The 25,175-nt window shown below is 40.3% G+C and overlaps 1 protein-coding gene across 5 annotated transcripts in view; it reads left to right on the top strand.

The window, feature by feature from the left end:
* The window catches only part of LOC110374885 (mucin-17), a 57,007-nt gene that overhangs the window by 15,788 nt on the left and 16,044 nt on the right, over positions 1-25,175 (top strand). For 2 of the 5 annotated variants that reach the window (XM_064041976.1, XM_064041977.1), the window contains exons 2-9: positions 7,359-7,558; positions 8,135-8,383; positions 8,745-9,005; positions 9,667-10,407; positions 11,491-22,608; positions 23,319-23,582; positions 24,136-24,351; positions 24,841-25,167. In XM_064041976.1, the coding sequence (XP_063898046.1) occupies positions 7,361-7,558; positions 8,135-8,383; positions 8,745-9,005; positions 9,667-10,407; positions 11,491-22,608; positions 23,319-23,582; positions 24,136-24,351; positions 24,841-25,167 (13,374 nt within the window). In that variant the 5' untranslated portion in view covers positions 7,359-7,360. Of the gene's footprint in view, positions 1-4,225; positions 4,378-7,358; positions 7,559-8,134; positions 8,384-8,744; positions 9,006-9,666; positions 10,408-11,490; positions 22,609-23,318; positions 23,583-24,135; positions 24,352-24,840; positions 25,168-25,175 lie in introns of those variants that run through there. The other 3 variants (XM_064041978.1, XM_064041979.1, XM_064041975.1) reach the window with 3 other exon arrangements.

Here is a 25,175-nt window from a genome sequence, read left to right as displayed (position 1 = left end):
CAGCCAGTTAGACTGGAAGCCGACCTCAACATAGTTGGGAAAAGGCTCGGGAGATGATGATGATCATTCATTTCCATACAGATTTATGAGCCCAAACAAACTTTCGGCCGACTAAAAGTTGTGTGCAAGCACTCGAAAGTTCCAAAGAAGATTTAAATGACTGCTGTTTTCTACATAAATTAATTCAGCTAAGTACTTTCTTATTAATATTGCTACAGCCTTTTTATCGTCCGACTGCTGGGCTGCGGCCTCCTCTCACACGGAGAAGGATTGAGCATTAATCACCACGCTTGCACAATGCGGGTTGATGATTTTAGACTTATAAATATTATTCATTGTTTATTAACATTCGTGATATCATTCACATACTCCCAATCTTTATCGTGAAGGATTAAAGTCTCATTACAATGAAGTAGAACAATTATTTTAGTTTAAAGTACTTAGATAAAAATATTAAGAAATTCTACAAATTAGGTAGGTACGCTAAGACTTTTCTGGGGAAGTTTTTTAACGATAAAGAGTTAGGTAACAAAAAAATTGTCTATAAAAGTTATGTATATTATTTACCTACAACAACAGCCACTTGTTATTATTTGAATAGAAGGATCAATTATTCAGACTTGGCTATAAAACAGCACTTTTTGAACGTCAAAGAAAAGACAAACCTCCAGACACCGACTTCTAGAGAGCGATGGGAAGATGACTATTGTACATATTTTAGAAGCCGGTTGTTTTTTTTAATTCTTTTTACTATTTTTACAAATACCTAACTGTAAACCATATACTTACATTCATATACAGTTACTGTATAATTTACCTATTATATGTAGGTAGGTTCTTAGCTATTTTTTTTACGATCAGTAGTTGATTTTCTTTCACAGTGATAGTAGTCTGAAAAAGTTTATTTTCAGTGTTTTTCTTGTAGTGGGATTTCGCAAAAAATCGTAAGTTTTAGAGTTTTGGAGACCCTTCAAACTTTTGAGCTGATAGCATAGTTTGTTTAGGTTCATAAATTAGTATTAAGATGAATAGTAGACACTAACAACGATCAGGTATTTGGCCGTTATCAAACCGACTAAATAATTTGATTGAATTCATTAGGTTAGATAGGCAGTCGCTTCTTGTAAAGCACTGGTACTCAGCTGCATCCGGTTAGACTGGAAGCCGACCCCAACATAGTTGGGGAAAGGCTCGGAGGATGATGATTCTTAAAAAAATAACTACCTCCTTCCTTTATTTCTCTTCTGTGCAAATGGCTAGGCGCGTATTTAATATACGATTATTTCTATTTATTTTATCACAATATCAGCTGAAGCCAGATAGAGGTCAATAGCCGATTTGACTAGATTTTGAATTTCATTATTTTGTGTAAGGTCATTCACTCCTATTGTATTTTTTTCTTGTCTCTTGAGATAAATTGTTATCATAAAAAATATGGAAATTAGATATCTTAAATTTTATCAAATGCAAATAAAGTTGGCTGCCAAAAATATGAATAACTAGCTGGTTTTCCGCGATCTCACCCGTGTCCCGTCGGAACTACTGCTCTTACCGGGACAAAATATAGCCTATATACTATATATATGTTACTCGGGAAGAATGTAGCTTTCCAACAGTGAAGTTTTCAATTCGATTCAGTGGTTTCGGAGCCCTTAGGGTACAAACAAACAAAAAAATGATTCCTCTTCATTATATGGGATGTGTGTGCGTATTTTGATGAAACTTTACTGTAACATAAGTACCTACATACTGAGTTATTACGTCTCAATGAGACATATGCTATTTATTTACCCGGACGGGGAAAGTTTAGTTAGAAAATTCATGAATACACTAACAATAAAAATATAAACTAGAAAAATAACAATAGGATTTAAACACACTACGTCCGGAAAAGTAGGATTAAAGTTAATTACCATTTATAAAACTTTAATACTAAATTAGGCAACTGTTCGATAGGGATATAAAACAATATTTAATCTACCAACTGTGAGCCAATCAAAATCCACTCTAAAACAAAACGGACCAATCACAAATAAGCAGTTTACAATTGGTTGAAAAATGATTGATGTTACAACGCTCGCCTTGCAACGTCATCGAAAATTACGTATTTTTCTATGAAATACTCGTTATCTGATTTATACGAAAAAATCTATAGATAAACGTACAATAGAAGAATATTATTTACGTGTTTTTGAAGACAAGGAGTGGCTATAATCTTGATATTAATACCTACGGTCGTTGGTTTTTGTACTTGACATTCGTATGGCGACCTAGGCCTTGTAAATGGGCCCTGTAATTTTTTGAACTGAAATTAATATTGGTTCTTCAGTGCGTTACTAGGTTGGGTGACCATATTTAAAGATAGTTGAGTCATAAATCTAAATTAATAGGATATTCATATGATTGAAGTCTACTTTAAGGCGTTGATTGCAGCAGACCCAGGTTCGATTTCTCGGTTGCACCGAAATCGCTTCGTAGTTCGTAGGTTTTAGAAATTTCACAAAGCAGCAGTCTGGAAGTTGTCGGTGTTACACCCCCGTGCCTGAGAGGGCACGTAAAGCCGGCATCCCCGAATGCTACTCAGTAGCAGTCGTTGTTACCTACAATTCCACGTCAGAGGCCATCAGGTGAATTTGAAACTCTACTAGGACTTGTTAGGTGATTAAACCTGATCCTTTTGAAGAAGTAAACCCTGTACTGCATTAAGTAATCTGTGGTATTACATGAATGTTTGGGTTCTAACCGGAGAGGAACCATACTGTTTGAAATGTCTCTGTTTTTGTACATACTGAAATGAACTGAATAGTGTGGAAACCTAGACTTAACACGCATAGGTATATCACCTCGGTATTGAGCAAGCGTGCTTGGCATCCTTTGTTTTTTTTTTTATGTCTTTGTCCGTTAAAGCACGTACAAGCTGAATTTACCTGTAGAAGCATACTTCTACACACATACAACCTACAGACAGACATGTGTTGCTGGGGAGTTTGTTCCACCATTTCTTCTTCCCAGCAAAAACACATAGGAAGTGGTGAAGGGTGGCCGGTTTGGCGGCTGTGTTTTGTAAATTTCTGACGTTCAAAGTGCTGTTTTGCAGCGAAGTTTGAAGAAACGATTTTTGATTTTGTTTTTCATTTCATACTTATTACACTTCAAGCAGTAGTTTCTGCGGTATACGAGTGAAACCGCGGAAAACTGCTAGAGATGTTATATTACTAAATCGCTTGGGCGTTGAGCAAGCGTGCTTTGACTGTCAGGGTATCAGAAAGCCTTTGTTCGTTGAGACAATAATGATAATGAATAAAAGTATAATATGCGTTGTAATTTATTTGGTATCGGCGCAGCATATCTTCACTATTGCAACATTAAAAAACATCAATTAGGTACTAGAATATGGAGCCAAAAATTCTCCTAGATTATAATAAATAGGATTTTTATTCCTTTACTTGTTGTATGATATATAACCGCCTTGTTAGTTTAGTATACGATTTGAGCCCCGGGTCCAATTCCCGGCTGGAATAGGTAAGTCTGTATGGGTTATAAGAAACTGTCTAGAGGTTGGTAATTGATACACCCGTGCATCGGAGAGCACGTTAATGTCGGTCCTGCACCTGATCACTCTCCGGTAGTATCGGATTGCTGCCACATCGGGATATGTGCTTATAGGTACCTACATCAATAAACGTCGGAACGAAGTAGTAATTAGTAGGAGCGCATCTTTTGATATTTATGTAATGTTATGCAGATACACTCGTGTGAAATTGCACAATACAGTATCGTGTAAGACAATTTTTAAATACAGCAAAAGCCGATTTTTTCAAATCAAAAGTCATTTATTCAAAGCACGCTGAAAATCAGCAATTTTTGAAGGTCGACAAGGTTTACAAAAGACAGCTTCCAAAAACCACTTCTTATGTGTTTTTGATCGTCCCACAGCTGGGCTGCGGCCTCCTCTCACACAGAGAAGGATTGAGTGTTAATCACCACGCTTGCTCAATGCGGGTTGGTGATATCAAACATTGTAGGTAGTCCAGGTTTCCCCAAGATGTTTTCCTTCACCTTTAATCAGCCATTAAAAAAACATCCGAAAACGTAGTGTCTAATCAGCCTTAAAAGGTTTTTATTAAAACATGCAAAATTCTGATATAGTGACGCGATTTGATTTCCCGATAGTACCAAGTAGCTAGCTAGATATATTAACTGATATTGAACGCGAAAATTTATTTGATTTACATATACGGGTAAATAAACATCAATTATTTTATCAAGAAACAGTTTTTTTGAAAAGTGTAGCTCTAGTGGTTAGAGTGATGAAACGAATTTGGATTTTATTTTGAAAATATAAGTGATCTGAAAAGTTTTTAGTGATTTTTTAAGGTGAGTTGCGGTAACATTATAATTATAAATTATAAATAATAATGTCACTTTTTTTTAATTTTATAACTCAAGAACAGTCTCGCTTATCCAAACCAAATGTTTAGGCTTTGTTCGGACTATTTAGTAGATAGTTTATGTGAAGTTTGCACAAAATTGGTTGAGCAGTTTTTCAATATTTAAGCACGCTAGTTATTATAATTTTTTTCACGTTTATTTCGGTAATAATAATGATTAACTTGTGTTAGAATTGTAAGTAATTTTAATCAAACTTACCACTGCAAATGATTTTTAACTAAATACAATAAATATGTACCGTTATGCTTTTAGTAGGAAACAATTAATTTACTAGGCGTTTAATTTAAATAACATCATTAATATTTAGTCACAGTAAATTACAATAATTTGTTAATTTCCACATTAGTGTAAAACTATAGTTGAGATGGCGTTGTTTTTATAAATATTGAAATTGTTACCTACTTATTAAAAAATTTGAACATAATTTTCATAGTTAATAATTTTATTAACAACAATAGGCGTGACAGGGTTAAAAAATAGTGATACTTATTTGTCCGTATTTTAGATTGGCAAAGAATACTGGTCATGCATTTTTTATTTTAATAATACATTAAATATTTAATTAAATAATAACATAATGCAATAAATTGACTTTTTTTAAAATTGGTTGACTGGTAGAGAACGCCTTTTAAATTCCGCCTTTGTACATTATTTTTAATTTTTGTAAAATGTGTGCAAAAAGTATGATAAATAAATAAATATATCTAGAGAGTAGGGGCTCGTGACGTCAAGTCTATGTATTTTTTAAAATTGTAAATTGACGTAACACAAAATTCAGTCGTGTTATATCTTCGTTGTTATTTGTTTGTGAGAGAAAAGAAAAAATACGTGTCCATTATTTAAGGGTTATCTAAAAGACGGACTAATTACTTTTTTCATTCGCCACGCCTATTGTTTTAAAAGTGAAATAAGAAACAAAAAAAAAATTAAGAAACAAGAAAGAATATATTAATTAAATGACAAAATTTCAAAGTTTTAACAAGTGTTGTGATATTTGTCAAGTGTGCATGAGGTCAGAAGGACAGTTGCTGCAGAAGACGAACTTTATCTACTTATCTGAACTAAAGGAATAATAAGTGAAAATGATGTTATAAAAATTGTGGAATTAATTATTCATCCAAAATGTAGGTAAGCCTTAACTATCTTCCATCCGCGGTTTCTCATCTTCCCGCATATGAATAAAAGTAGCCTACTTATCTATATGTTTTTGGTGTATTAAGTAAATAACATTATATTGAACATTGAACATCCTTGGCAGTCGTTACGGATAGTCAGAAGCCAGTAAGTCTGACACCAGTCTAACCAAGGGGTATTGGGTTGCCCGGGTAACTGGGTTGAGGAGGTCAGATAGGCAGTCGCTTCTTGTAAAGCACTGGTACTCAGCTACATCCGATTAGACTGGAAGCCGACCCCAACATAGTTTGGGAAAAGGCTCGGAGGATGAAGTAAATTACATTATATAATTACAGGCGAGTTTCTTTAAATTCCATATAGTTGTTTTTGCGTACCTACATAACTTTCGTGTTTATAATATTATAGGACATAAATATTCGAATACAATTCAAACTGCGGCAATTATTTTTCTATTCTTTCCATTTTTCCGATACCTGTTGTGTTTTCATTAATTTATTTTATATTTATTTATATTAGTAGTGTAATAGTGAGTGCTATAAAATTACCAGTGCTTCGCTACGTATAAAATTAAAAAAAGATGTTACAAAAAATGTGATAAATAAAAAACCGCTCGACAGATTTTGTCCAAACTTCACATAAACCATCTACTAAATAGTCTGAACAAAGCCTAAACATTTGGTTTGGATAAGTGAGACCGTTCTTGAGATATAAAATTACTACGAAAAGTGATATTATTTTTTATATAAAAAGATATGTAGATTATTGTGACGGCACAGGGCGTATTGGACCCCGTTAAATGTTTTATTTCTTTCATGTGGTATTAGATGTAAAATGTATAAATATTTAGTGCTAATGTGACATAAAAATAACTCTATATATTCCTTGATTTGTGTGGCTTTCGAGTGACTGTTTGTAATATTAACGGATTTCCGGCTGAAGGAGTTTCTTCCTGCACTTGGGTAAAAAGTAATGACATACACTACTACTAAGTAAATTCTATTGCATAAAAATTGACTCGTCTTATACTAATATAATACTGAGGATTTTTTCATTTATTTGTATCCTAAAGGCTCCAAAACTACTGAACTGATTTCCAAAATTCTTTCACTGTTGGAAAGCTACACTCTTCCCGAGTAACATAGGCTATATTTTATCCCGGTACGGGCAGTAGTTCACACGGGACGCGGGTGAGACCGCGGGGAAACGGCTAATATGGAAAGGAAATCTTGATTAATCATATTTCTGTGAAATCAAAACAAGTTTATAATGTTACTTGCGCAATTTTTATCTTTACTATTGAAGTTTGGGTGCGGAATTATGTTTCATGGAAAAATGATAGCAATGTTAAAAAACGTGTTTTGCTAGCTACATTTTAAATGAATATTTTTTGCTGCTACTGTGCACGGGGTTCCGGGATCAATTTCCAGGTCTTGCAAAATAGCTTTAAGGGTATTAAACATCTTTTACAAACAGCCCGGTGTCTGGAAGTTGGTGATTAATACACCCGTGCATCGGAGAGAACATAAATGTCGGTCCCGCGCCTGATCTCTCTCCGGTCGTGTAGGATTGCCGTCCCATCGCGCTATGAGAGTGAAGGAATAGTGAGTGCACCTGTGTCTGCGCAAATGTGTGCACTATAATATGTCCTGCGCAGCTGGCTGATCTCCTTATATGAGAACAGCCGCCGTGGCCAAAATCGGCCTTGAACACCATTCAATTGTTCTTTAACTATTCTTTTGATTCTTTTGTTTATTTGCTTGTTTTTCCCACAGATATGTACAAAGCTATCATATTCCTGACATTGATAGCAGCGTCATCAGCCCAGTACCTGCCAAATGGCTGTCCTTCGAACTTCCACATACATCTCCTGCTGCCACACGAGACGGACTGCTCGAAGTACTACAGTTGCAGCAATGGAAACAAAATAGAGATGACCTGCGGGCCAGGCACGTGGTTTGATGCTAATACACAAGTAAGTAGTGGATTTATTTGTTGCCTTTTGTATGGGAAATCATCAAATGATGGCTCTCGCCGTGGGTGCAGCGTGAGGGAGTGTCCGACTCTTACTGACTAAAACCCACCATGTTCCTTCGTAGGCCTTTTATGTACCAGCGCCGCGGTAACTCGAGCGAAGTCGAGTTGCCCGCGGTGTTTCTTAATCAATATGACCTTTGAACTTTCGAGAAAATAGGGTAGGTACTCTTTTTTGATTACCTACATTGCAAAAGCCAGCTATGTATTTTCGATTTTGCTGGTCTTAAGGGAGTCTATAATCATCTGCCTAGCCTTTTTCCCAACTTGTTTGGTCAGCTTCCATTCTAACCGGATGCAGCTGAGAACCAGTGCTTTACATGGAGCGACTGCCTATCTGAGCTCTTCAACCCAGTTAACCGAGCAACCCAATATCCTTTAGCAAGACTGAATCTCGCTTCTGACTACCCGTAACGACTGCTAAAGATTTTCAAGTGATAGCCGAGACTCACCTATTTAAAGTGCCAACCGGATCAACGGACTGAATTCATTTTATTTAATTACATATCATTTTTAGGTGTGCAACTGGCCATTCGCAGTACAATGTTCAACACCATCAACAACAACTACAACAGCTTCATCAACAACATCATCAACAACAACAGAAGCAACAACAGAGTTCTTACCGAACGGCTGTCCGGCTAACTTTGGCATCCATCATTTGTTGCCACATGAAACTGATTGTTCTAAATATTATAGTTGTAGTAATGGAGTTAAGATTGAAATGCCTTGTGGGCCAGGGACCCTGTTTGACTTTGCGTCACAGGTAAGTTATATTTTTACTTTAATTAGTTGTTATACGTCTATACTAAGAACTATCTCAATCTTACTTCTGTATGTGCTAATATAAAGAGGAAAAATGTTTTTGTTATTTTGTACCTAGAATTTTCAAAGTTACAAATCCTAATATATATTTTATCCGGGTCCGAAAAGAACTTCCCTTATCTATATAGTAGGTAACAGATTTATTCGTTTTAGTGACTTTGGCATGAAAGCTGGACAGAGTAGACTTTAACTTTGCATCTAAATATTAATAATTATCATTAAGTTTACCGAAATTATGTAACATGCGATAGTTGATTTATTTTTCTTTCACCAAACCATTCACTTACCCCATCTAATTTCAGACATGCGACTGGCCACACGCAGTAACCTGCTACCCAGGCGCTACAACATCAGCTCCAACAACATCAACATCATCAACACCAACAGCCCCGTCAACAACACCACCATCAACAGAGTTCTTACCCAACGGTTGTCCAGCAGACTTTAGCGTACATCTCTTACTGCCTCATGAGACGAACTGTGCTAAATTCTATAGCTGCAGCAACGGAAGGAAAGTCCTTATGTCGTGTGCACCTGGGACACTCTTTGATTTTAAAGGACAGGTAAAGATAAAGATACTTTATTTTGTAAAACATGGTACAAAGCATAGGTGTTATAATAAGTAGTATCAACTCATGTTTTGCCTTATGATGGCGCACAAAACAGGTGTGTATTTAAATTATCCTCCGAGCCTTTTTCCCAACTATGTTGGGGTCGGCTTGCAGTCTAACCGGATTCAGCTGAGTACCAGTGCTTTACAAGCAGCGACTGCCCTATCTGACCTCCACAACCTAGTTACCCGGGCAACCCAATACCCCTTGGTTAGACTGGTGTCAGACTTACTAGCTTCTGACTACCCGTAACGACTGCCAAGGATGTTCAATGACAGCCGGGACCTACAGTTTAACGTGCCATCCGAAACACAGCCATTGGTGTCCAAGATATACTTAGAAAGTACATACAAACTTAGAAAAGTTGCATTGGTATTTGCCAGACCTGGAATCTTAATCTTAAATCTCTACAAATACTGTAGCTTAAGAGTTTGTTCTAATATTTTATAAGTGAAGAGTTTGTTTGCTTTATCGAGCTTATTTCAGTAATTAGAAATGTCCACTTGGAATTATCCTTTCAGTGTCAGATGTTCCGAGTTCGGTTTCAGGATCCATTAAATATGTATGTACATTGAAATTAATTACACATACTTACACCTTCTATCACTCTTAGGGTTGCGACTTGCCATTCTTAGTTGAATGCGAACCGGGAGCCACTACGGGAGCACCTTCGACAACAACTGAATCGGTAACAACAACAACTAGTACTCAAGCGCCAACAACAACTGAAGCGTCAACAACAACTAGTACCCAAGCCCCAACCACAACAACAACTGAAGCGCCAACAACAACTACGACTACTCAAGCGCCAACAACGACCGAAGCGCCAACAACAACTAGTGAAATCCCAACAACAACAACTACTACTACTACTCAGGCCCCAATTACAACTACGGCAGAGCCAACAACGACTACAGAAGCTTCAACAACTACACAAGCGCCGACAACAACAACTGAATTGCCAACAACTAGTCAGGCGCCATCAACAACCACGACTGAGGTTCCAATTACAACAACATCTACTCAAGCGCCAACAACAACAACTCAAGCCTCAACAACAACAACGACTGAACTTCCATCAACAACAACGTCTGAACTTCCAACAACAACGTCTCCAGAGCCAACAACAACAGACTCCCCAACAACAACAACAATACCCCCAATAACAACATCAACAACAGTTCCAACTACAACAACGGAGCCTGATCTGCTACCCAACGGTTGTCCGTCAGACTTTAGCATTCATCATTTGTTGCCACATGAGTCTGACTGCGCGAAGTACTATTCTTGTGTTAATGGGAAGAAAGTTGAGCAGGATTGTGCTCCGGGAACCTGGTTTGACTTTAATTTGCAGGTGAGAATTATTTTTTGTATGAAGTATAGAAATTTGGGGTTGGTGGTTGGTTTAGTGCTGTTTAAAAGGCAGTCGGAAGCCCGAGATGATATAATCTAATAATATCGAAAAAACTGACCGATTTTCCTAAAAAAATAACGATGTATTGAAAATTCAACATAAAAAATCACAATTACCAGTTATTTTTGCCAATGAAATTGGGATTAATAATGTACTTAACTGTATAAAAATAGAGGTAGCTAAAGATGGTGTTTAGTTTAGCTCATAATTAGTAAACATTTGGAATAAGTTTGGTGCCACAATTCTTCTCAGAGACAGGAATTCTCTCTCTCTCTCGGGCTCTTTTTATAACTTGAAAGTTATGTAATATCCAACTTATAAAATAAATAGTTTTTTAATATAGGTTAAAAACTAACTATAACCAGTTTTTAGGGTTCCGTAGCCAAAATGGCAAAAACGGAACCCTTATAGTTTCGTCATGTCCGTCTGTCCGTCTGTCCGTCTGTCCGTCTGTCACAGCCGATTTACTCGGAAACTATAAGTACTACAGTGATGAAATTTGATGGGAATATGTGTTGTATGAACCGCTACAAAAATATGACACTAAATAGTAAAAAAAAGAATTGGGGGTGGGGCCCCCCATACATGTAACTGAGGGATGAAATTTTTTTTTTCGATGTACATACCCGTGTGGGGTATCAATGGAAAGGTCTTTTAAAATGATATAAAGTTTTCTAAAAAACATTTTTCTTAAAGTGAACGGTTTTTGAGATATCAGCTCTCAAAGTCGTAAAAAGTATGTCCCCCCCCCTCTATTTTTATAACTACGGGGTATAAAATTCTAAAAAAAATAGAGGTGATGCATGCTAATTAACTCTTTCAACGATTTTTGGTTTGATCAAAGTATCTCTTATAGTTTTTGAGATAGGTTGATTTAACTGTAATTTACGGAACCCTTCGTGCACGAGTCCGACTCGCACTTGGCCGGTTTTTAAATATACTCAGATAAAAAATAATCATCTTACACAAATTCGTAAATAATCATCTGAATAAATGATTAACTTACAAATATTTACCTTTCAGCACTGCAGCTGGCCGTTCATGGTGGATTGTACCACATCTACTACTGCAGCACCGTCAACAACAGCGGCAACAACAACAACTCCTGAGGTACCAACAACAACAACACAACTACCGAGTACAACAACACAAGTTCCCATTACAACAACGACACAAGAGCCTGTAACAACAACTTATGAGCCAACAACAACTGAGGAGGTTACAACAACACAAGTACCGAGTACAACAACACAAGTTCCCATTACAACAACGACACAAGAGCCCGTAACAACTACAGAAGTACCTAGCACAACAACAACTGAGGAGGTCACAACAACACAAGTTCCGAGTACAACAACACAAGCTCCTATTACAACAACGACACAAGAGCCTGTAACAACTACAGAGGTACCTAGCACAACAACAACTGAGGAGGTCACTACAACACAAGTACCGAGTACAACAACACAAGTTCCCATTACAACAACGACACAAGAGCCTGTAACAACAACTTATGAGCCAACAACAACTGAGGGGGTTACAACAACACAAGTACCAAGTACAACAACACAAGTTCCCATTATAACAACGACACAAGAACCTGTAACAACTACAGAAGTACCAACAACAACTGAGGAGGTCACAACAACACAAGTACCGAGTACAACAACACAAGTTCCCATTACAACAACGACACAGGAGCCTGTAACAACTACAGAGGTACCAACAACAACTGAGGAGGTCACAACAACACAAGTACCGAGTACAACAACACAAGTTCCCATTACAACAACGACACAAGAGCCTGTAACAACAACTTATGAGCCAACAACAACTGAGGAGGTTACAACTACACAAGTACCGAGTACAACAACACAAGTTCCAATTACAACAACGACACAAGAGCCTGTAACAACTACAGAAGTACCAACAACAACAACAACTGAGGAGGTCACAACAACACAAGTACCGAGTACAACAACACAAGTTCCAATTACAACAACGACACAAGAGCCTGTAACAACTACAGAAGTACCAACAACAACAACAACTGAGGAGGTCACAACAACACAAGTACCGAGTACAACAACACAAGTTCCCATTACAACAACTACGCAAGAGCCTGTAACAACAACGACTGAGGAGGTCACAACAACACAAGTACCGAGTACAACAACACAAGCTCCCATTACAACAACAACATATGAGCCAACAACTGAATGGGAACAGACAACCACTGAAGTTCCGATTACATCAACAACACAGGTGCCAACAACTACAACAACAGATTTACCAACAACTCCAACACAGACAACAGATTTTCCATCAACTACGACTGATGCTTTTACAACAACACAAGCATCTAGTACAACAACATATGAGCCAACAACAGAATGGGATCAAACAACTACTGATGTTCCTTCTTCAACAACAACACAAGCTACTACAACAACAGATCTCCCAACAACTCCAACACAGTCTCCTATTACAACTACAGAAGTTCCTAGTACAACAACTTATGAGCCAACAACAGAATGGGATCAAACAACAACTGATGTTCCTTTCTCAACAACAAGTCAAGCACCTAGTACAACAGCAGTCCCAACAACATATGAGCCAACAACAGAAGGGGAACAAAGTACAACAGATGTTCCTTCTACAACAACACAAGCACCTAGTACAACAACTTATGTGCCAACAACTGAAGTGGAACAAACAACTACTGACGTTCCTTCTTCAACAACAACACAGGCAACTACAACAACAGATCTCCCAACAACTCAGACACAGTCTCCTATTACAACAACACAAGTACCTAGTACAACAACTTATGAGCCAACAACAGAATGGGATCAAACAACAACTGATGTTCCTTTCTCAACAACACAGGAACCTAGTACAACAACTTATGAGCCAACAACAGAATGGGATCAAACAACAACTGAAGTTCCTGTCTCAACAACAGAGCAACCCAGTACAACAACATACGAGCCAACAACAGAATGGGAACAAACAACTACTGACGTTCCTTCTTCAACAACAACACAGGCAACTACAACAACAGATCTCCCAACAACTCAGACACAGTCTCCTATTACAACAACACAAGTACCTAGTACAACAACTTATGAGCCAACAACAGAATGGGATCAAACAACAACTGATGTTCCTTTCTCAACAACACAGGAACCTAGTACAACAACTTATGAGCCAACAACAGAATGGGATCAAACAACAACTGAAGTTCCTGTCTCAACAACAGAGCAACCCAGTACAACAACATACGAGCCAACAACAGAATGGGAACAAACAACTACTGATGTACCTTCTTCAACAACAACACAAGCTACTTCAACAACAGATCTCCCAACAACTCAGACACAAGCACCCAGTACAACAACTAATGAGCCGACAACAGAATGGGATCAAACAACAACTGATGTTCCTATCTCAACAACCACACAGGCTACTAGTACAACAGCAGTACCAACAACATATGAGCCAACAACAGAATGGGAACAAACAACTACAGAAGTACCTAACACATCAACAACAGTACAGGTACCTTCTACAACAACACAGGTGCCTAGTACCACAACAACAGATGTTCCATCAACAACAACATCATGGGATACTACCATTGATGACTCAACATCAACTGATGGACCAACAACTATTGTGATACCTAGTACATCAACACAGGTACCTATAACAACAACACAGGTACCTTCAACAACAACATATGAGCCAACAACATATGAGCCAACAACATACGAGCCAACAACTGAATGGGATTCGACAACTACAGATATACCTGTATCCACAACAACAGTTACTGAAGAGGTATCTACAACAACACAGGGTTCCTCAACAACGCAAGATCCTATTACATCAACACAAGTACCTACAACTCACGAACCTTCTACTTATGAACCCTCAACTTATGAACCCACTACTTACGAACCTACAACAACAGAGGGTCTCTCAACAACGCAAGGTCCTATTACATCAACACAAGCTCCAACAACACCTGAGGAACCAACAACAGTAACTGAAGAGGTCTCTACAACAACTCAGGGTTCAACAACAAATGTGCCCACAACAACACAAGGTCCCATTACATCAACACATCCAACAACTTTTGAACCTTCTACTTATGAACCAACAACAACAGAGGGTCTCTCAACAACACAAGGTCCGATTACAACAACTGTACCTACAACTTTTGAGCCCACAACCGAGTGGGTACCAACAACTACTACTTCTACAACTCAAGGTCCAATCACAACAACTCAAATACCTACAACAACAGAATGGGAATCTACAACAACAGATGTTCCATCAACAACAACATCTTGGGACACAACCATTGATGACTCAACTTCAACTGATGGACCAACAACTGTTGTGATACCTACTACATCAACACATGTACCTATAACAACACAGGGTCCTTCAACAACTGTTGGGTCTAGCACTTACGAACCAACAACGGAATGGGAATCTACAACAACAGATATTCCCACCTCATCAACTTCACAAGTACCCTCAACAACATTTGAGCCTACAACCATTGATGATTCAAGTTCAACTGATGGGCCAACAACTGTTGTGATACCTACATCAACAAATGTACCAACAACAGGTGTGCCCACAACAACTGTTGGGCCTACAACAACAGATTGGGAATCTACAACAACAGATGTTCCTTCTTCAACAACAAACCAAGTACCAACAACTTCACAGGTACCCTCAACAACAGTTGAACCTACAACCATTGATGATTCAACTTCCACTGATGGACCAACAACTGTTGTGATACCTAGTACATCTACACAAGTACCAACAACAGGTGTGCCCACAACAACTGTTGGGCCTACAACTTACGAACCAACAACGGAATGGGAATCTACAACAACAGATATTCCCACGTCATCAACTTCACAACTACCCACAACAACACAAGTTCCTTCAACAACTGTTGGGTCTACCACTTACGAACCAACAACAGAATGGGATTCTACAACAATAGATGTTCCTTCTTCAACAACAGTTCAAGTACCCTCAACAACATTTGAACCTACAACATCATGGGAAACTACAACCATTGAAGATTCGACTTCCACTGATGGACCAACAACTGTTGTGATACCTACATCAACAAATGTGCCAACAACAGGTGTGCCCACAACAACTCAGGAACCTAGTACAGTACCTGATTCAACAACAGAATGGTTACCTACTTCAACAACATCGGATGTGCCTTCTACTGTAACTACAGAGGTACCTACTACAGAATGGATTCCTACTACAAATGTTCCGTCAACAACTTCGCAAGATACAACATATGTGCCAACAACACATATTCCTACTACTACTGAGGGATCAACTGAAACTGATGTACCAACAACATCTTGGCCATCTACTTCAGAGGTTCCCTCAACAACTTATATACCGACAACACAGTCTTCCACAACAACACAGGGATCAACAGAGTCTGATGTACCAACAACAACTTTTGTACCAACAACTCAGGGACCCACAGAGACTGATGCACCAACAACAGTATGGCCATCTACTTCAGAGGTTCCCTCAACAACATATGTGCCAACAACACAGGGATCATCTGAAACTGATGTGCCAACAACAGCTTGGCCATCTTCTTCAGTGGTGCCTACAACAACAAATGTACCAACAACACAGTCTTCTACAACAACACAGGGATCAACTGAAACTGATGTGCCAACAACAGTCACTGAAGAGGTACCCACCACTTATGAGCCAACAACGATCGTTTTACCTACTACTACAACAACACAAGGATCAACTGAAACTGATGTGCCAACAACATCTTGGCCATCTACTTCAGAGGTTCCCACAACAACGCAAGGACCTACAGCCACTGATGTACCAACAACAACAAATGTACCATCAACATTTGAGCCAACAACTGAATGGGTACCTACTACTTCAGATATTCCCTCGTCAACAACTTCTGAAGTACCAACAACAGTTACAGAAGAGGTACCCACCACTTATGAGCCAACAACGATTGTTTTACCTAGTACTACAACAACACAAGGTCCTATAACAACAACTTATGAACCTACTACTGAAGAATCTACTTCAACACATGATCCAACAACGATTGTTGTTCCTACATCAACAACAGAAACTGCAGAACCTACTCATGAGCCTTCGACAACTTGGGTACCTACTACTACAGATGAATCTCCAACAACTGAAAACGATGTGCCAACAACAGTATGGCCATCTACTTCAGAGGTACCAACAACACAAGGATCGACTGAGACTGATGTGCCAACAACAACATATATTCCAACAACACAGGCTCCTACATCAACACAGGGATCAACTGAAACTGATGTGCCAACAACATCATGGCCATCTACTTCAGATGTGCCAACAACAACATATGTACCAACAACACAGTCTTCCACAACAACACAGGGTTCAACTGAAACTGATGTACCAACAACTCAGGGACCCACAGAGACTGATGTACCAACAACAGTATGGCCATCTACTTCAGAGGTTCCCTCAACTACATATGTGCCAACAACACAGTCTCCAACAACCACACAAGGACCCACAGAGACTGATGCACCAACAACTTATGTACCAACAACCCAGGGATCAACTGAAACTGATGTACCAACGACAGCATGGCCGTCTACTTCAGATGTGCCAACAACAACATACATACCAACAACACAGTCTTCTTCAACAACGCAGGGATCAACTGAAACTGATGTCCCAACAACAGCATGGCCGTCTACTTCAGATGTGCCAACAACAACATACATACCAACAACACAGTCTTCTTCAACAACGCAGGGATCAACTGAAACTGATATCCCAACAACAGCATGGCCGTCTACTTCAGATGTACCAACAACAACTTATATTCCAACAACACAGTCATCTACAACAACACAGGGATCAACTGAAACTGATGTCCCAACAACAGCATGGCCATCTACATCAGAGGTGCCAACAACACAAGGTTCTACAGAGGCTGATGTGCCAACAACAACTTACATACCAACAACACAGTCTTCCACAACAACACAGGGTCCATCTGAAACTGATGTGCCTACAACAGCTTGGCCATCAACTTCAGAAGTGCCAACAACAACATATATACCAACAACACAGGGACCAACTGTCACTGACGGGCCAACTACATCTGAAGTACCACCAACAACGCCACAAGATACTACATATGTACCAACAACACAAGCTCCCACTAGCACCCAGGGACCAACTGAAACTGATGGCCCAACAACAGCATGGCCATCAACTTCTGAGGTGCCTACTACAACAGAGAACCCAACAACTTGGGAAACTCCTATCATACCTAGTTCAACATCCACATATGAACCTACGACTATTGTTGTACCTACAACAGTGACTACTAATGTACCAACAACAGGTATAACAGAAGAATCAACAGAAACTACATCTGATGTACCAACAACTTATGATCCAACAACATCACAAGGTTCTTCAACAACAGATATACCTACTGTGCCATCAACAACATCGGTACCTACAACTTACGAGCCAACAACATCACCGACAACAACATACGACCCAACAACCGAGGGATCGTCAACAACACAAGGACCTACTGTTACTGACATTCCAACAACTAATTGGCCTTCTACTTCAGACGTACCATCAACACAGGTTCCCACATCTACCCAGGGACCAACTGAAACTGATGTGCCAACAACAGCTTGGCCTACCACTTCTGACTTACCAACAACAACATATGTGCCAACAACACATGTTCCTACTACTACTGAGGGATCAACTGAAATTGATGTGCCGACAACAGCTTGGCCATCTACTTCAGACGTACCAACAACAACATACATCCCAACAACACAGTCTCCAACAACAACGGAAGGCTCTTCAACAACACAAGGGTCTACTGTTACTGATATTCCAACAACTAATTGGCCTACCACTTCTGACGTACCAACAACAACATATATTCCATCTACCCAGGGACCTACTGAAACTGATGTGCCAACAACGAATTGGCCTTCCACTTCAGACGCGCCAACAACAACATCTCAGGATACAACATACATCCCAACAACACAAGGACCAACAACAACAGATGTACCCACAGTCACTGATGGCTCTACGACAATATGGCCTAGCACAACTGACGTGCCAACAACAACGCCACAAGATACTACATATGTACCAACAACACAGGGACCCACTGTCACTGATGGGCCAACAACATCTGAAGTACCACCGACAACACAGGGACCGACAGAGACTGCTGTGCCAACAACTAATTGGCCATCAACTTCAGATGTGCCAACAACAACTTATATTCCATCAACACAGGCTCCCACAACAACAGAAGGACCCACTGTTACTGACATTCCAACAACTAATTGGCCTTCTACTTCCGATTTTCCAACAACAACGTCCCAGGATACAACGTACATCCCAACAACAACAGATGTACCCACAGTCACTGACGAGCCAATAACAACGCCACAAGATACAACATATGTACCAACAACACAGGGACCGACATCAACTCAGGGGCCCACTGCCACTGATGGGCCAACAACATCTGAAATACCAACAACATTCTTCCCAACAACACAGGTACCGTCATCAACTGAAACTGATGTACCAACAACAAATTGGCCATCTACTACAGATGTTCCAACAACTCAGGGACCCACAGAGACTGATGTACCAACAACGAATTGGCCTACTACTTCAGAGGTGCCAACAACACAGACTCCCACAACAACTGAGGCATCAACTGAAACTGATGTTCCTACGACTGTATGGCCATCAACTACAGACATACCAACAACGACATCACAAGATACAACATATGTACCAACAACACAGGATCCCACCACAACACAGGGACCTACAGAGACTGATGCACCAACAACGGTATGGCCATCTACTTCAGACGTACCAACAACAACTTATATTCCAACAACACAAGCTCCCATAACAACACAAGGACCCACAGTCACTGATGGCCCAACAACACAGGGACCGACAGAAACTGATGGGCCAACAACAATTTGGCCTTCTACTTCAGACGTACCAACTACATCTCAGGCACCGACATCAACTCAGGGACCCACAGAGACTGATGTACCACCAACAACACCACAAGATACTACATATGTACCAACAACACAAGCTCCTACAAGTACCCAGGGTCCAACTGAAACTGATGTACCAACAACTAATTGGCCATCTACATCAGAGGTGCCATCAACACCCACGGTCACTGATGATCCTTCCACTGTAGAGCCTATAACGACTGACGTGCCAACAACAACGCCACAAGATACTACGTATATACCAACAACACAGGCTCCTAGCAGTACTGATGTTCCAACAACGACATACGTGCCAACAACTGAAACTGATGTTCCTACGACAGTATGGCCATCAACTTCAGACATACCAACAACAACGCCACAAGATACAACTTACATTCCAACAACTCAGGGACCAACATCAACTCAGGGACCAACAGAGACTGATGTCCCAACAACTAATTGGCCATCTACTTCTGACGTGCCAACAACAACTTATATTCCAACAACACAGGCTCCCATAACAACACAAGGACCCACAGTCACTGATGGGCCAACAACACAGGGACCGACAGAAACTGATGTGCCAACAACAAATTGGCCGTCTACTTCTGATATACCAACAACAACACCACAAGATACTACATATGTACCAACAACACAAGCTCCCACAAGTACCCAGGGACCAACTGAAACTGATGTGCCAACAACAGCATGGCCGTCTACTTCAGACGTGCCAACCACAACTTACATTCCAACAACACAAGCGCCTACTACTACCCAGGGACCAACTGAAACTGATGTGCCAACAACAAATTGGCCATCTACTTCAGATGAGCCAACAACAACTAACATTCCAACAACACAGGCTCCTACAACAACAACAGAACCTACAGTTACTGACGGACCTTCAACTATAGGGCCCATAACTACAGATTTACCAACAACTACGCCAGATGATACTACAGACTTCCCAACAACAACCCAGGGTCCCACAGTCACTGACGGACCAACTACGTCTGAAATACCAACAACAACCCAGGGTCCCACAGTCACTGATGGACCAACTACGTCTGAAATACCAACAACAACACAGGGACCAACTGTCACTGATGGACCAACTACGTCTGAAATACCAACAACAACACAGGGTCCCACAGTCACTGACGGACCAACTACGTCTGAAATACCAACAACAACACAGGGACCCACAGTCACTGACGGACCAACTACGTCTGAAATACCAACAACAACACAGGGTCCCACAGTCACTGACGGACCAACTACGTCTGAAATACCAACAACAACACAGGGACCCACAGTCACTGACGGACCAACTACGTCTGAAATACCAACAACAACACAGGGTCCCACTGTTACTGATGGACCAACTACGTCTGAAATACCAACAACAACACAGGGTCCCACTGTTACTGATGGACCAACTACGTCTGAAATACCAACAACAACACAGGGTCCCACAGTCACTGATGGACCAACTACGTCTGAAATACCAACAACAACACAGGGTCCCACTGTTACTGATGGACCAACTACGTCTGAAATACCAACAACATCACAAGATACAACATATGTACCAACAACACAAGCTCCCATAACAACCCAGGGACCAACTGAAACTGATGTGCCAACAACTCAGGGACCTACAGTCACTGACGGCCCAACAACAAATTGGCCTACTACATCAGATGCTCCAACATCTCAGGAAACTACTTATATTCCAACAACTCAGGGACCAACTGAAACTGATGGACCAACAACATATGTTCCAACAACACAGGGACCTACAGAGACTGACGCACCAACAACAACTTACACTCCAACAACACAGGAACCTACAGTCACTGACGGCCCAACAACGACATATGTTCCAACAACTCAGGGACCTACAGAAACCGATGGCCCAACAACAACAGATATACCAACAACTGAGGGACCTACAGAGACTGACGCACCAACAACAAATTGGCCGTCTACTTCTGACGAGCCAACAACAATTAACATTCCAACTACACAGTCTCCTACAACAACCCAGGGACCGACTGAAACCGATGTGCCAACAACACAGGGACCTACAGAGACTGATGCACCAACAACAATTTGGCCGTCTACTTCAGACGTGCCAACAACAACTTACATTCCAACAACACAGGAACCTACAGTCACAGACGGGCCAACAACGACTTATGTACCAACATCAGAGGGACCTACAGAGACTGATGCACCAACAACATATGTGCCAACAACACAGGAACCTACAGTCACAGACGGCCCAACAACGACATATGTTCCAACAACACAGGGACCTACAGTCACAGATGGGCCAACAACGACATATGTACCAACAACACAGGACCCTACTGTCACAGATGGCCCAACAACGACATATGTTCCAACAACACAGGACCCTACAGTCACAGATGACCCAACAACGACATATGTACCAACAACACAGGGACCTACAGAGACTGATGCACCAACAACAATTTGGCCATCTACTTCTGACGCACCAACAACAACTTACATTCCAACTACACAGTCTCCTACAACAACGCAGGGACCAACTGAAACTGATGCACCAACAACACAGGAACCTACAGTCACTGACGGCCCAACAACGACATATGTACCAACAACACAGGAACCTACAGAAACTGATACACCAACAACAAATTGGCCATCTACTACAGACGTGCCGACAACAACACCTTCTGACAATCCAACAACAGAATGGACGACCACAGACGTTCCAACAACAGAAATAACAGAACCATCTTCTACACAGGCGCCAACAACAAACAACCCAGATGCAACTGATGTGACAACAACAGTGACCACTGATTATCCGACAACGGAAGAGTATGATCCATGTCCATTAGGCACTTATGGGAATGTGCCCCATCCAGAACTTTGTAATGCTTTCTATCTGTGTGTGAGTGGAGTAGCTGTGCAACTGTTGTGTCCAAATGGTCATGAATTTGATAGAGAAACTAAGGTGAGTGAATTTTTATCATCATCTACCTAGTTTTTATCAACTATGTTGGGGTCGGATTCGAGCCTAATTATATGCAGCTGAGTACCAGTGTGTTATGTGGCGCGACTGCCTATCTGACCTCAACACTGCTACCCTTTAGCAAGACTGGCTTCTGACTACCCGTAACGACAGTTAAAGATGTTCCAAATGACAGCCGGGACCTACTAATTTAACGTGCCTTCCGAAACATGAAGCAATTCTATTACAATAATCACCTATCCATGGACTGATTGCACGAATCATTGCATGACCATATAATCTGTCTTTTTTATTTACTTATTATTTTTTCTCTTAATTTGATCTCAACAATATAAGATTTTTATTTCGGCGGAGGGTAAGCCTTGTTCTGTAATACAGGACTTACCTACCTCAGACATCAGATACCAGTCATTATGTTTAAAGCAACTTGTACCGAACTAATTCGTCTATTTTGATGATGAGAAATAAATAAATTAATTGATTGTCTTACCCCACTCACTCATTCAATTACATCTTCCCAAAATTTTGCTCAATACCTTATAAAGGTCGCCGGAAGACGCTGGATGCAGGTCGCCTCCAACAGGTATCTATTGAGATCTACGGCGGAGGCCTATGTTCAGTTCAGCAGTGGACGTCCTACGCCTGAGATGATGATGATGATAACACTGTTCTATATACTCCATTTTTTTCAGGTCTGCGTGCCCATAGCCCCAGGCGGTTGCACCTTAGGACCTATAACTACTACAACGGATGCAACAGACACCACATCAGATGCACATTTGACAACCCCTAGTATCCCCACTACCACAGTCTCGGATACTGAAGAGATTTGCGCAGAAGGCGTGTGGGGTAACATACCCCATCCTACGCGTTGTGATTCGTTCTATATGTGTGCTGCGGGCAATGCTATACAGTTGTATTGTAGTGAAGGTTTTGAATTCGATCCGGAAGTTCGGGTAAGTTTCAATAATATCAGATATAAAAACCTTGACAATATTTATACCTTAGAAGCTGTAATTCTTTATGGTTTGGTATTAAAACCTATCACAATAATATATCCCAGAAATTGTTGTTACTTATGGTGGTAAAAGAACCCATTGTAAAAAGTCATGGCATATAAGGCCAATTTTTAAATCATTGGTTATGTAATTTATAATTGATCGATAAATATAGCGTTTCTCTACAAAAGCTGTCAAAACGTCAAGTACGTTCTTCAGACAAAAGTTCTCTAGCGATTGAAAATTCGGCTCTTATAAATGACAAAAGCGTTGAGCCATACATGTCTGCGTAAATACATGCACATTGTGTCTGTATGCGAAAGTTAGGAGTGGTCAGTAGTGGCCGAGTCACCGAAACATTTAAAGACAGTATGCATGCATTACCTATAGTTACACACACAAACATAGCCCTAGCTTTTGGTGATATAAACCATCTATGTTCTCCTAACTTCTTCATACATAACTTCTACATAACAAAATACTATTTTCAAAATCTTTTGCATGTTTCCAGCAATGCGTCCTCATCGCCGAAGGAGGCTGTACAATGGGCTCTACAACAACGACCCCCGTACCTACTACCCAGGACCCCGTCAGCGCTCTCTGTCCTATCGGCTCCTGGGGCAATGTCCCCCATCCTGAGCTCTGCAACTCCTTCTACCTGTGCACTGGGGGTCAAGCTATACAGTTGTTCTGTAGCGATGGCTTTGAGTTCGATCCTGAGTTACGGGTAAGACATTTTATATACTAAATAATTGTTTGTACCCCCTAAAGACTCCGAAACTACTCAACCGATTTGTTTCACTGTTATAAAGCTACACTCTTCTCGAGTAACGTAGGCTATATTTTATCCCGGTACGGGCAGTAGTTCCGATGAAACGCGAGTGAAACCACGGGGGGGACAGCTAGTTGTAAATGGGAAAGTACTTATACTCTTCAAAAGCCTCCCTATTTCTGAGGATTTGCTAACGACAGATCATCAGATCATCATGTTCCTCCTACTCTTATCCTAATTTTATTTGTGGTCAGCGCAGCATATTTTCTTTTTCCACACTCTTCTATCAGTCATCATCTCACAAGCATTCTCTTTAGCTTATTATATTGCTTACAAGAGACTGAATTTTGATCCTTAACTCCAGTCAAATAAAGTCAAGTAAACTATCTCTGAAGATTGATAGGTTATTAAAATCCACTTTAAAACAATAAACTATTATTTCAGACTTGCGTCCTAATAGCCGAAGGGGGTTGTACTTATGGCTTAAGCACAACTTCATCGGGAACAGAAACAACGACTTCCGAAGGCTTCCAATCGACTACAACTAACGTGCAGACGACTACGGACAGCGAGACACCGACTTCCATGCCACCGACTTCTATGCCAACGACTTCTGTGCCAACGACTACAGAAGCTTATGATCCATGTCCTATAGGAGTTATAGGCAATGTTCCTCATCCGACATCGTGTAATTTGTATTACATGTGTATGAATGGAATTTCTATGGAACTCAGTTGTCCTGAAGGATTTGAATTTGATGATATTAGCAAGGTTAGTAT

This window comes from Helicoverpa armigera, chromosome 27 (assembly GCF_030705265.1).
Source record: "Helicoverpa armigera isolate CAAS_96S chromosome 27, ASM3070526v1, whole genome shotgun sequence".
Classification (NCBI taxonomy): Eukaryota; Metazoa; Arthropoda; class Insecta; order Lepidoptera; family Noctuidae; genus Helicoverpa; species Helicoverpa armigera.
Note: the sequence above shows the minus strand (reverse complement) of the source record. Positions and strands in the feature narration are given on the sequence as shown.